Source organism: Oncorhynchus clarkii, unplaced genomic scaffold, assembly GCF_045791955.1.
Source record: "Oncorhynchus clarkii lewisi isolate Uvic-CL-2024 unplaced genomic scaffold, UVic_Ocla_1.0 unplaced_contig_4687_pilon_pilon, whole genome shotgun sequence".
Lineage (NCBI taxonomy): Eukaryota > Metazoa > Chordata > Actinopteri > Salmoniformes > Salmonidae > Oncorhynchus > Oncorhynchus clarkii.
In genome coordinates, this window is record NW_027261111.1 from 411,923 (window position 1) to 424,170 (window position 12,248).

General features: G+C 45.0%; 1 protein-coding gene across 1 annotated transcript; it reads right to left on the reverse strand.

The window, feature by feature from the left end:
• Positions 1-720: 720 nt before the first annotated feature.
• On the reverse strand, positions 721-11,845 carry LOC139404892 (transmembrane protein 198-like). The gene is made up of 5 exons (XM_071147429.1): positions 11,837-11,845; positions 11,484-11,677; positions 8,176-8,321; positions 1,477-1,697; positions 721-876 (listed from the first exon to the last, which is right to left on the reverse strand). Exons 1-5 carry the CDS (start codon positions 11,843-11,845, stop codon positions 721-723), a joined length of 726 nt encoding a protein of 241 aa, XP_071003530.1.
• Between the last annotated feature and the right edge of the window lie 403 nt (positions 11,846-12,248).

Sequence of the window (12,248 nt, forward strand, 5' to 3'; positions counted from 1 at the left end):
CTCAGCTGTAATAACATACTGTATAAAGTATCACAGCAGGCCTCCTCAGATATAATAACATACTGTATAAAGTATCACAGCAGGCCTCCTCAGATATAATATGGCTGGGGGGTGGCCGGGGGATGGCTGGGGGGGGTGGCTGGGGGGGTGGCTGGGGGGGTGGCTGGGGGGATGGTCGGGGGCCGGAACATAATTATAATCGTTTGTACACTGGGGGGGGGGGGGGGATACTTATGAACAGATTTCCTAAATTAAACAGATGTTTTGTTGAATTCCTGGTGATTTTACAGTCTTATTTTTATACCAAAAACTAAACTACCTCCCAAAGACTATGGGGGGCCCCAAAAATGACTTGCGGGCATTCTGGGAAATTGTAACACTTCAAAAATAGACGTCTTGAAGACTTCAGTCAGTGCTTTCTTGCACCCTTAAGAGCTGAGACGTAGGAACCACAGGTTCAGGGTTAAAGGTAAAACCACAGACTAAAGGACGGAATGGAAGACAGCCTTTCAATAAATCAGTCCAGGGTTCAAAGGTCAATCTCAATCTGGACACTGATTGCTTCAGGGTGGAACGAAAGAGAAGGGAAGGGACTGCATCAATAGTCTATACGCACCTCAGAAAAAAAATCGGTCCAGAGATGAACGTTCAATCCAGACACTGAAGATATTTTCTGGACATTGAATGGACCGACCAGAACACTATGGGTCATTGTCATTGTCACACCCGTACAGCCGGTCCATTGGGGGCGGTCAGGGGTACTTGGGATCCACAGTCGTAGTCTCGGTCAGCTATGTGGTGCCTGGCGATGGGCCTGCCGTGGTGAGGGTATCCCTGTCTGTCCACTTGTCTGTCCCGGAAACTAGCGATGTAACTCTGAGGAGGGAGAGGGAGAGGGAGAGAGAGGGAGAGGGAGGGAGGGAGGGAGAAGGAGAGGGAGGGGGAGGGTGTAGGAGGGAGAGAGAGGGAGAGAGAAGGAGAGAGAGAGGGAGGGTGTAGGAGGGAGAGAGAGGGAGAGGGAGGGAGAGAGAGAGAGGGAGAGGGGGAGAGGAGTGAAAAGGAAGAGGGAGGGTGTAGGAGGGAGAGAGAGGGAGAGGGAGAGAGAGAGAGAGAGAGAGAGAGAGAGAGAGAGAGAGAGAGAGAGAGAGAGAGAGAGAGAGAGAGAAAGGGAGAGAGAAGGAAAGGGAGAGAGGGTTTGTCCAGAGCCAAGACAAACAGACAGTGATCGACACAGATGAAGACAGATGAAGACAGATGAAGAAAGGCACAGTTTTACAGAAGATATATTGAGAGGCACACATACCTATTTACAGACACTGAAATAGGCACAAATGCATATTGACACAGACATATTGACACCCATTGAGACGGGCAATTAGATACAGTATTCCCTATAGTGTACTGCTATTGGCCTGGGCCCAAAGGGAAAACGGTGCCACTTGGGACAAATACAGGCAGAGAGATCCAGGGTCTTACAGGAGACAGCACGTCCCCATCGAAGCATAGAGTGTGGTTTGGTTTCCTGTGGTAGGTGATAGGCTGAGGGAGAAGGGGTTTGTTGGTGGTGGTGGTAAATGGAGGAGGGTGGTGGTACTGCTTCTGTCTCTTCCTCTTCTTCCTCACTTCTTTCTGCATCCTATCTTCCTTCTGGTGGATCCTAATCAACTGGACCCTCCGCTGCTGTCGACTGAGAACCACTGGAGAGAGAGAGAGAGCAAGAGAGAGAGAGAGAGAGAGAGAGAGAGATAGAGAGAGATTTGAGGAGAGGATGAGAGAGGGAGGGCAGAGAGAGAAAGAGAGAGATGAAGGGTAGAGAGAGAGAGAGACAGGAGGAGAGGATGAGAGAGGGAGGGCAGACAGAGAAAGAGGGAGATGAAGGGTAGAGAGAGAGAGAGAGAGAGAGGGAGAGAGAGAGAGAGAGAGAGAGAGAGGAGGAGGAGAGGATGAGAGAGGGAGGGCAGAGAGAGAAAGAGGGAGATGAAGGGTAGAGAGAGACAGAGAGAGAGAGAGAGGGAGAGAGAGGAGGAGAGGATGAGAGAGGGAAGGCAGAGAGAGAAAGAGAGAGATGAAGGGTAGAGAGAGAGAGAGACAGGAGGAGAGGATGAGAGAGGGAGGGCAGAGAGAGAAAGAGGGCGATGAAGGGTAGAGAGAGACAGAGAGAGAGAGAGAGAGAGAGGGAGAGAGAGAGAGAGGGGGGGATAAAAAAAAGACCAAGAGGAAGAGAGATAAATAAAGACAGTCTGAAACCTCCTCATCTTCCATCAAACAGCACAAATAGCACAGTCCCCCATTCATACAGCGTCCAGACGAATATAACCTCCTCGTCTTCCATCATTCATACAGCGACCAGACGAATATAACCTCCTCGTCTTCCATCATTCATACAGCGTCCAGACGAATATAACCTCCTCGTCTTCCATCATTCATACAGCGTCCAGACAAATATAATCTCCTCGTCTTCCATCATTCATACAGCCTCCAGACGAATATAATCTCCTCGTCTTCCATCATTCATACAGCGTCCAGACGAATATAATCTCCTCGTCTTCCATCATTCATACAGCCTCCTTCTTTTCATATCGTTCAAGACACAATTATCCCCCCACCACAATGTCTGGGGATACTGAATCCCAGCACAAACAGAATCCTACAATGTTTTGACACCCTCCCCAAAGAAGCATATGACAGATAATACTCTTCCCTGTTCATTATCATTATCAAAAGGACTAATAATACTGTTCCCTGTTCAGTATCATTATCATCAGGACTAATAATACTGTTCCCTGTTCATTATCATCAGGACTAATAATACTGTTCCCTGTAAATTATCATTATCAACAGGACTAATAATACTGTTCCCTGTTCATTATCATCAGGACTAATAATACTGTTCCCTGTGCATTATCGTTATCAACAGGACTAATAACACAGTTCCCTGTTCATTATCAACAGGACTAATAATACTGTTCACTGTTCATTATCATTATCATTATCATTATGACTAATAATAATGTGCGCTGTTCATTATCATTAGGACTAATAATACTGTTCACTGTTCATTATCATTATCGACAGGACTAATACTACTGTTCAATGTTTATTATCATTATCAACAGGACAAATAATACTGTTGCCTGTTCATTATCATTATCAGCAGGACTAATAATACTGTCCCCCGTTCATTATCATTATCAACAGGACTAATACTACTGCTCCCTGTACATTAGCATTATCAACAGGGCTAATAATACTGTTCCCTGTTCATTATCAACAGGGCTAATAATACTGCTCCCTGTTCATTATCATTATTTACAGGACTAATAATACTGTTCCCTGTACATTATCATTATCATCAGGACTAATAATACTGTTCCCTGTTCATTATCATTATTAACTTCTTGATTCTACTTGAGACGCATATGTCTCAAGTAGGCACCTGGAAATGCAAATACGCTACGCTAAATGCTAAATGTACTCGTTTAAACTCAAACCTTGATCAAAATTCACAAGCAGGGTATTGAATTAAAGCTACACTCGTTGTGAACCTAGCCAGCAAGTCAGATTTTTAAAATGCTTTTCGGCGAAAGCATGAGAAGCTATTATCTGATAGCATGCACCACCTGAAAATGCATGAATGCGACGTAAACAAAGACTCTGCTTATCCGACGCAGCACAAAACGCAGAAATAAAATATAAAACATTCATTACCTTTGACGAGCTTCTTTCTTGGCACTCCTATATGCCCCATAAACATCACTATTGGGTCTTTTTTTCGTTTAAATCGGTCCATATATACCCAAAATAGCTTTCTATGGAAGCTGTGTCATTCAGAAAAAAACATTGTTTTTTAACGCCGCATCATTTTTTAAAATGAAAAAAGTCGACGATAAACTTTCACAAAACACTTCGAAATCCTTTTGTAATCCAACTTTAGGTATTAGTAAACGTTTATAATCTATCAAAATGATTACAGGGCGATGTATATTCAATAGCTCCTCGTGTGCAAATCAATGGCTGCCCATGTCCACATTAACAACATCCGGGTGGAGACTGGAAGAAACGGAAGCCAGATAGATGGATTTTCCAACAATAAATTCAATTGAAAATGACGACAATGGCGACATCGTGTGGAATTTGTATGAATTGCATGCAAGTCGATATTAAATTTTGTCCTCTTTTAACAACCCATGGAAGTGACTTATGGAAATTATTTTTAGCTTTCAGAGAGCAGTTTTTCTTGCGTTTTTCAATGAAACACACAATCTGTTATAGTCACAGCCGTGATTTAACCAGTTTTAGAAACTTCAGAGTGTTTTCTATCCACACATACTAATCATATGCATATACTATATTCCTGGCATGAGTAGCAGGACGCTGAAAAGGTGCGCGATTTTTAACAGAATGTTCGAAAAAGGAGGGGGTAGAAGTAAGAGGTCAGGACTAATAATACTGTTCCCTGTACATTATCATTATCATCAGGACTAATAATACTGCCCCCTATTCATTTTCATTGGGACTAATAATACTGTTCTCTGTTCATTATCGACAGGACTAATAATACTGTTCCCTGTTCATTATCAGCAGCAGCAGAATTTGTGTCATATCTGCTGCTCTCTCTCTCTTTTGTGCCTCAACAGTCCACACACAGCCAGAGAGGTAGAGTCACCATCTGTCATTATCTCCACTGAATGATGTCCTCTTTACCCTCCTGTCTGCCGCCCCCTGTCTCACAACCCTCTTTACCCTCCTGTCTGTCTCTCCCTGTCTCTCAACCCCCTCTTTACCCTCCTGTCTGTCTCTCCCTGTCTCTCAACCCTCTTTACCCTCCTGTCTGTCTCTCCCTGTCTCTCAACCCTCTTTACCCTCCTGTCTGCCCCTCCCTGTCTCTCAACCCTCTTTACCCTCTTCTCTGCCTCTCCTTGTCTCTCACCACTCCTCACCCCATCTCATCTCTTTTGACTCTCCTCTCCGCCTCTCTTTGTCTCTCAACCCTCTTTACTCTCTTCTCTGCCTCTCATTGTCTCTTACCACTCCTCACCCCATCTAATCTCTTTTTACTCTCCTCTCCGCATCTCTTTGTCTCTCATCCCTCTTTACCCTCCTCTCTTCCTCACCCTGTCTCTTACCCTCTCTAACCCTCCTCTCGATAACTCATTGCCTCTCCCATCCTGTCCCTGCCCCCTTGATCTCCCTACCCCATCTTGACCTCATTGCTGCCACCCCCCAACCACCTCTTGACCTCCTTGCTGCCCCTCCCCCCCACATCCCTCTGCCCCCCTTCATCCTCTTCCCCGCAATCAAAAGGTATAATCTTGGGAGAGTGGGGAGGAGGGGTCCACAGGTTGTTACTATGACAACCACCAGATTCCAACCACAGCGCCAAAGCTTCCTTTCCTTCTCTTGATCTAGAGTACATGCTTTGATCACAAGCCATCACGTGTTCATAGTTTAATCACATTAGATGTGTGACTTCCTGTTAAAGCATAATTATATATATAGAACCTCATTATATGAAACCTCTGATTCTGTGGTGGTATATAGCCTACCTCCAACCTTTGTTAGACTTCAGTGCGGATTTTAACATTATCGATCATAGTCTGCTGCTGAAAAAAACGTATGTGTTATGGCTTTACACCCCCCTGCTATATTGTGGATAAAGAGTTACCTGTCTAACAGAACACAGAGGGTGTTCTTTAATGGAAGCCTCTCCAACATAATCCAGGTAGAAGCAGGAATTCCCCAGGGCAGCTGTCTAGGCCCAGTATTTTTTTTCAATCTTTACTAATGACATGCCACGTGCTTTGAGTAAAGCCAGAGTGTCTATGTATGCGGATGACTCAACACAGCGACTGAAATGACTGCAACACTTAATAAAGAGCTGTAGTTAGTTTCAGAATGGGTGGCAAGGAAGAAGTTAGAGCTAAATAAAAATTTAAAAAAAATAAAAGCATAATATTTGGGAATAAAATAATTCACTAAACCTCAACTAAATCTTGTAATAAATAATGTGGAAGTTGAGGCAGGTTGTACAGGCCCTAGTTTCTACCTTCTTAACAACACTATCAACAAGGCAGGTCCTACAGGCTCTAGTTTCTACCTTCTTAACAACACTATCAACAAGGCAGGTCCTACAGGCCCTAGTTTTGTTGCATCTGGACTACTGTTCAGTTGTGTGGTCAGGTGCCACAAAAAGGGACTTACAATTGGCTCAGAACAGAGCAGCACAGCTGGCCATTGGATGTACACAGAGAGCTAATATTAATAATATGCATGTCAATCTCTTCTGGCTGAAAGTGGAGGAGAGATTTACTTCATCATAAAAATACACCTTATGGAACAACGGGGACTGTGAAGCAACACAAACATAGGCACAGACACACGCATACAAACACATGATAACGTACACACTATACACACACGTACACATGGATTTTGTACTGTAGATATGTGGTAGTGGTGACCCCATTGATTTGTAGTATTGGACTTAAAGTAACTTAAAGTTACTGCCCAGTCAAAAGCTTTCTTTTAAAAGTTAACATTCTGTTAACTCGTACCAAAAATAATGTTGCTGACTCGTCCTATGCTTGTATTTGTGGCCATTGCATGAATGGCAGAAAAAAAACACTTAAAAAAAACCCACCTCAAACTTCTACCTCACAGAGACCATTTAAAAAATACTATTTCCTCATTGAGGAGGATGTGCTGCTCTTGGGTAGGATGAGCTGGCCAATCAGTGCCTATAGAGCATAGAGGATGAGCTGGCCAATCAGTGGTCTAGAGCGTAGAGGATGACCTGGCCAATCAGTGGTCAAGAGCGTAGAGGATGAGCTGGCCAATCAGTGGTCTAGAGCATTAATATTTTTAATTATCACACCATTCTGTTGTTGGGGTGGGTCCACACCATTCTGTTGTTGGGGTACGCCCACACCATTCTGTTGTTGGGGTACGCCCACACCATTCTGTTGTTGGGGTACGCCCACACCATTCTGTTGTTGGGGTACGCCCACACCATTCTGTTGTTGGGGTACGCCCACACCATTCTGTTGTTGGGGTGGGTCCACACCATTCTGTTGTTGGGGTACGCCCACACCATTCTGTTGTTGGGGTACGCCCACACCATTCTGTTGTTGGGGTACGCCCACACCATTCTGTTGTTGGGATACGCCCACACCATTCTGTTGTTGGGGTACGCCCACACCATTCTGTTGTTGGGGTACGCCCACACCATTCTGTTGTTGGGGTACGCCCACACCATTCTGTTGTTGGGGTACGCCCACACCATTCCAACACAGAAAAGCTGCTTGTTACTCATTTTTTGTAAGGAAAACTCTTTCACTCACATTGTAAATAATTGTAAGTAAAATTTCATGGACATATGGAAACACTGGACAGGTACTTTAATCATGTCTAGGACTTGAAACTTGGTATGACAAAGACCACAGCTGGCAAGACCGCACCATATCTATCACTCACCCTTTGTGTGTGAGTATCCCTCTGTTAGGGTTAAAGGTCAGGGATCAGACTCACCCTCAGTGTGTGAGTATCCCGCTGTTAGGGTTAAAGCTCAGGGATCAGACTCACCCTCATTGTGTGAATATCCCTCGATTAGGGTTAAAGGTCAGGGATCAGACTCACCCTCAGTGTGTGAATATCCCTCTATTAGGGTTAAACGTCAGGGATTAGACTCACCCTCAGTGTGTGAGTATCCCTCTGTTAGGGTTAAAGGTCAGGGATCAGACTCACCCTCAGTGTGTGAATATCCCTCTGTTAGGGTTAAAGGTCAGGGATCAGACTCACCCTCAATGTGTGAGTATCCCTCTGTTAGGGTTAAAGGTCAGGGATCAGACTCACCCTCAGTGTGTGAGTATCCCTCTGTTAGGGTTAAAGGTCAGGGATCAGACTCACCCTCAGTGTGTGAGTATCCCTCTGTTAGGGTTAAAGGTCAGGGATCAGACTCACCCTCAATGTGTGAGTATCCCTCTGTTAGGGTTAAAGGTCAGGGATCAGACTCACCCTCAGTGTGTGAGTATCCCTCTGTTAGGGTTAAAGGTCAGGGATCAGACTCACCCTCAGTGTGTGAGTATCCCTCTGTTAGGGTTAAAGGTCAGGGATCAGACTCACCCTCAGTGTGTGAGTATCCTTCTGTTAGGGTTAAAGGTCAGGGATCAGACTCACCCTCAGTGTGTGAACATCCCTCTGCGGTCACCTTCCACTGGATGAGGACCCCCAGCAATGCCAGGACAGGCCACACCCCCATGACGACCCAGGTGAACCAGCATAGAGGACGGGGCGGAGCCACCTCGATCCTCTCCGACATGTATCTGTAATAGAGTCAAGGAATAAGAGGGGGGTGTGTCATCTTGGAAATCAAACAACAGACGTTTAATTTATGCTCTTTAGCAGAAACGTATTTTCCCCAAAGCCAATTACAGTGTTATCTTACAGTAATGTTATCTTACAGTAATGTTATCATACAATAGTGCTATCTTACAGTAATGTTATCTTACAGTAGTGTTATATTACAGTAATGTTATCTTACATTAGTGTTATATTACAGTAATGTTATCTTACAGTAGTGTTATCTTACAGTAATGTTATCTTACAGTAGTGTTATCTTACAGTAATGTTATCTTACAGTAGTGTTATCTTACAGTAATGTTATCTTACAGTAATGTTATCTTACATTAGTGTTATATTACAGTAATGTTATCTTACATTAGTGTTATATTACAGTAATGTTATCTTACAGTAGTGTTATCTTACAGTAGTGTTATCTTACAGTAATGTTATCTTACAGTAGTGTTATCTTACAGTAATGTTATCTTACAGTAATGTTATCTTACATTAGTGTTATATTACAGTAATGTTATCTTACATTAGTGTTATATTACAGTAATGTTATCTTACAGTATTGTTATTTTACAGTTATGTTATCTTACAGTAGTGTTTTCTTACAGTAGTGTTATTTTACAGTAATGTGATCGAACAAATCAAATCAAATTAAATCAAAATCAAATCAAATCAAATTTTATTTGTCACATACACATGGTTAGCAGATGTTAATGCGAGTGTAGCGAAATGCTTGTGCTTCTAGTTCCGACAATGCAGTAATAACAAGTAATCTAACTAACAATTCCAAAACTACTGTCTTGTACACAGTGTAAGGGGATAAAGAATATGTACATAAGGATACATGAATGAGTGATGGTACAGAGCAGCATAGGCAAGATACAGTAGATGGTATCGAATACAGTATGTACAAATGAGATGAGTATGTAAACAAAGTGGCATAGGCTAAAGTGGCTAGTGATACATGTATTACATAAGGATACAGTCGATGATATAGAGTACAGTATATACGTATGCATATGAGATGAATAATGTAGGGTAAGTAACATTATATAAGGTAGCATTGTTTAAAGTGGCTAGTGATATATTTACATCATTTCCCATTATTAAAGTGGCTGGAGTTGAGTCAGTGTCAGTGTGTTGGCAGCAGCCACTCAGTGTTAGTGGTGGCTGTTTAACAGTCTGATGGCCTTGAGATAGAAGCTGTTTTTCAGTCTCTCGGTCCCAGCTTTGATGCACCTGTACTGACCTCGCCTTCTGGATGATAGCGGGGTGAACAGGCAGTGGCTCGGGTGGTTGATGTCCTTGATGATCTTTATGGCCTTCCTGTGACATCGGGTGGTGTAGGTGTCCTGGAGGGCAGGTAGTTTGCCCCCGGTGATGCGTTGTGCAGACCTCACTTCCCTCTGGAGAGCCTTACGGTTGAGGGCGGTGCAGTTGCCATACCAGGCGGTGATACAGCCCGCCAGGATGCTCTCGATTGTGCATCTGTAGAAGTTTGTGAGTGCTTTTGGTGACAAGCCAAATTTCTTCAGCCTCCTGAGGTTGAAGAGGCGCTGCTGCGCCTTCTTCACAATGCTGTCTGTGTGAGTGGACCAATTCAGTTTGTCTGTGATGTGTATGCCGAGGAACTTAAAACTTGCTACCCTCTCCACTACTGTTCCATCGATGTGGATAGGGGGGTGTTCCCTCTGCTGTTTCCTGAAGTCCACAATCATCTCCTTAGTTTTGTTGACGTTGAGTGTGAGGTTATTTTCCTGACACCACACTCCGAGGGCCCTCACCTCCTCCCTGTAGGCCGTCTCGTTGTTGTTGGTAATCAAGCCTACCACTGTTGTGTCGTCCGCAAACTTGATGATTGAGTTGGAGGCGTGCGTGGCCACGCAGTCGTGGGTGAACAGGGAGTACAGGAGAGGGCTCAGAACGCACCCTTGTAGGGCCCCAGTGTTGAGGATCAGCGGGGAGGAGATGTTGTTGCCTACCCTCACCACCTGGGGGCGGCCCGTCAGGAAGTCCAGTACCCAGTTGCACAGGGCGGGGTCGAGACCCAGGGTCTCGAGCTTGATGACGAGCTTGGAGGGTACTATGGTGTTGAATGCCGAGCTGTAGTCGATGAACAGCATTCTCACATAGGTATTCCTCTTGTCCAGATGGGTTAGGGCAGTGTGCAGTGTGGTTGAGATTGCATCGTCTGTGGACCTATTTGGGCGGTAAGCAAATTGGAGTGGGTCTAGGGTGTCAGGTAGGGTGGAGGTGATATGGTCCTTGACTAGTCTCTCAAAGCACTTCATGATGACGGATGTGAGTGCTACGGGGCGGTAGTCGTTTAGCTCAGTTACCTTAGCTTTCTTGGGAACAGGAACAATGGTGGCCCTCTTGAAGCATGTGGCAACAGCAGACTGGTATAGGGATTGATTGAATATGTCCGTAAACACACCGGCCAGCTGGTCTGCGCATGCTCTGAGGGCGCGGCTGGGGATGCCGTCTGGGCCTGCAGCCCAGTTATCTTACAGTAGTGTTATCTTACAGTAGTGTTATATTACAGTAATGTTATCTTACAGTAGTGTTATCTTACAGTAGTGTTATTTTACAGTAGTATTATCATACAGTAGTGCGTGCAAAGATTTGAATACATTTTCAGATGGGTGGCCTCTGTGGAAATTGAATTTCATATGGGTGGCCTCCACAATCCTGGTGTTGGAAGCACCTCTCTCTACCAGCTGAGCAACAGAGGAGAGGAGAGAAGAGGAGGGGTGAGGAGGAGAGAGGAGAGGAGGGGTGAGGAGAGGGGAATGGTGAGGAGGAGAAGAGGAGAGGGGAGCAGTGAAGAGAGTATAGTGGTGAGGAGAGGAGAGAGGAGAGGATGGGTGAGGAGAGGAGGAGAGGGGAGTGGTGAGGAGGAGAAGAGGAGAGGGGAGGAGTGAGGAGAGGGTAGTGATGAGGAGAGGAGGAGAGGAGGAGATGGGAGTAGTGAGAAGGAGAAGAGGAGAGGGGAGGGGAGGAGTGAGGAGAGGGTAGCGGTGAGAAGGTGTGAGGGGTGAGGAGAGTGGTGAGGAGAGGAGAGGTGAGCAGAGGAGGAGAGGGGAGAGGAGAGGTGAGGAGAGGAGAGAGCCCTAACTACAACACCAACATACCTGACCAGAGCGAACAGCTCGAGGAAGTAGTCCACAGTCACGGTGATGACAGCCGAGCCGAACACAGCGGTGGAGAGGGTGGTGAAGAAGCGTTGCCATTGGAGGGTGAGGACGGCGAACAGCATGCCTGACCCCAGCAACACCCCCAGGGGCACCCACACCGTCCGAGGGTGGTGGAACTCCTCCATTACCACCTGAATGGGGATTCAATCAACCAATCAATCAATCAACCAATCAAATGAACCTTATTATCCCCATATGGAAACGTGATATGTGAGCAGGGGTAACGTGAACACTGAGTGTACAAAACACTAGTGTTACGAATCCCTTTGGCCCGGCAGTGTTAACGAGACCCGTAACATACAGTGAGGGAAAAAACTATTTGATCCCCTGCTGATTTTGTACGTTTGCCCACTGACAAAGATATGATCAGTCTATCATTTTAATGGTAGGTTTATTTGAACAGTGAGAGACAAAATATCCAGAAACACGCATGTCAAAAATTTTATAAATTGATTTGCATTTTAATGAGGGAAATAAATATTTGACCCCCTCTCAATCAGAAAGATTTCTGGCTAACAGGTGTCTTTTATACAGGTAACGAGCTGAGATTAGGAGCACACTCTTAAAGGGAGTGCTCCTAATCTCAGCTTGTTACCTGTATAAAAGGCACCTGTCCACAGAGGCAATCAATCAGATTCCAAACTCTCCACCATGGCCAAGACCAAAGAGCTCTCCAAGGATGTCAGGGAGAAGATTGTAGAC

Bases quoted from the DNA above. Each gene is read 5' to 3' on its own strand.
- LOC139404892 (XM_071147429.1), bottom strand. The intron at 8,322-11,483 runs GTATGTTGGTGT...ACTCTATTACAG, and splicing joins GAGCTGTTCGCTCTGGTCAG to ATACATGTCGGAGAGGATCG. The intron at 877-1,476 runs GTAAGACCCTGG...CTCCCTCCTCAG, and splicing joins ATGGGGACGTGCTGTCTCCT to AGTTACATCGCTAGTTTCCG.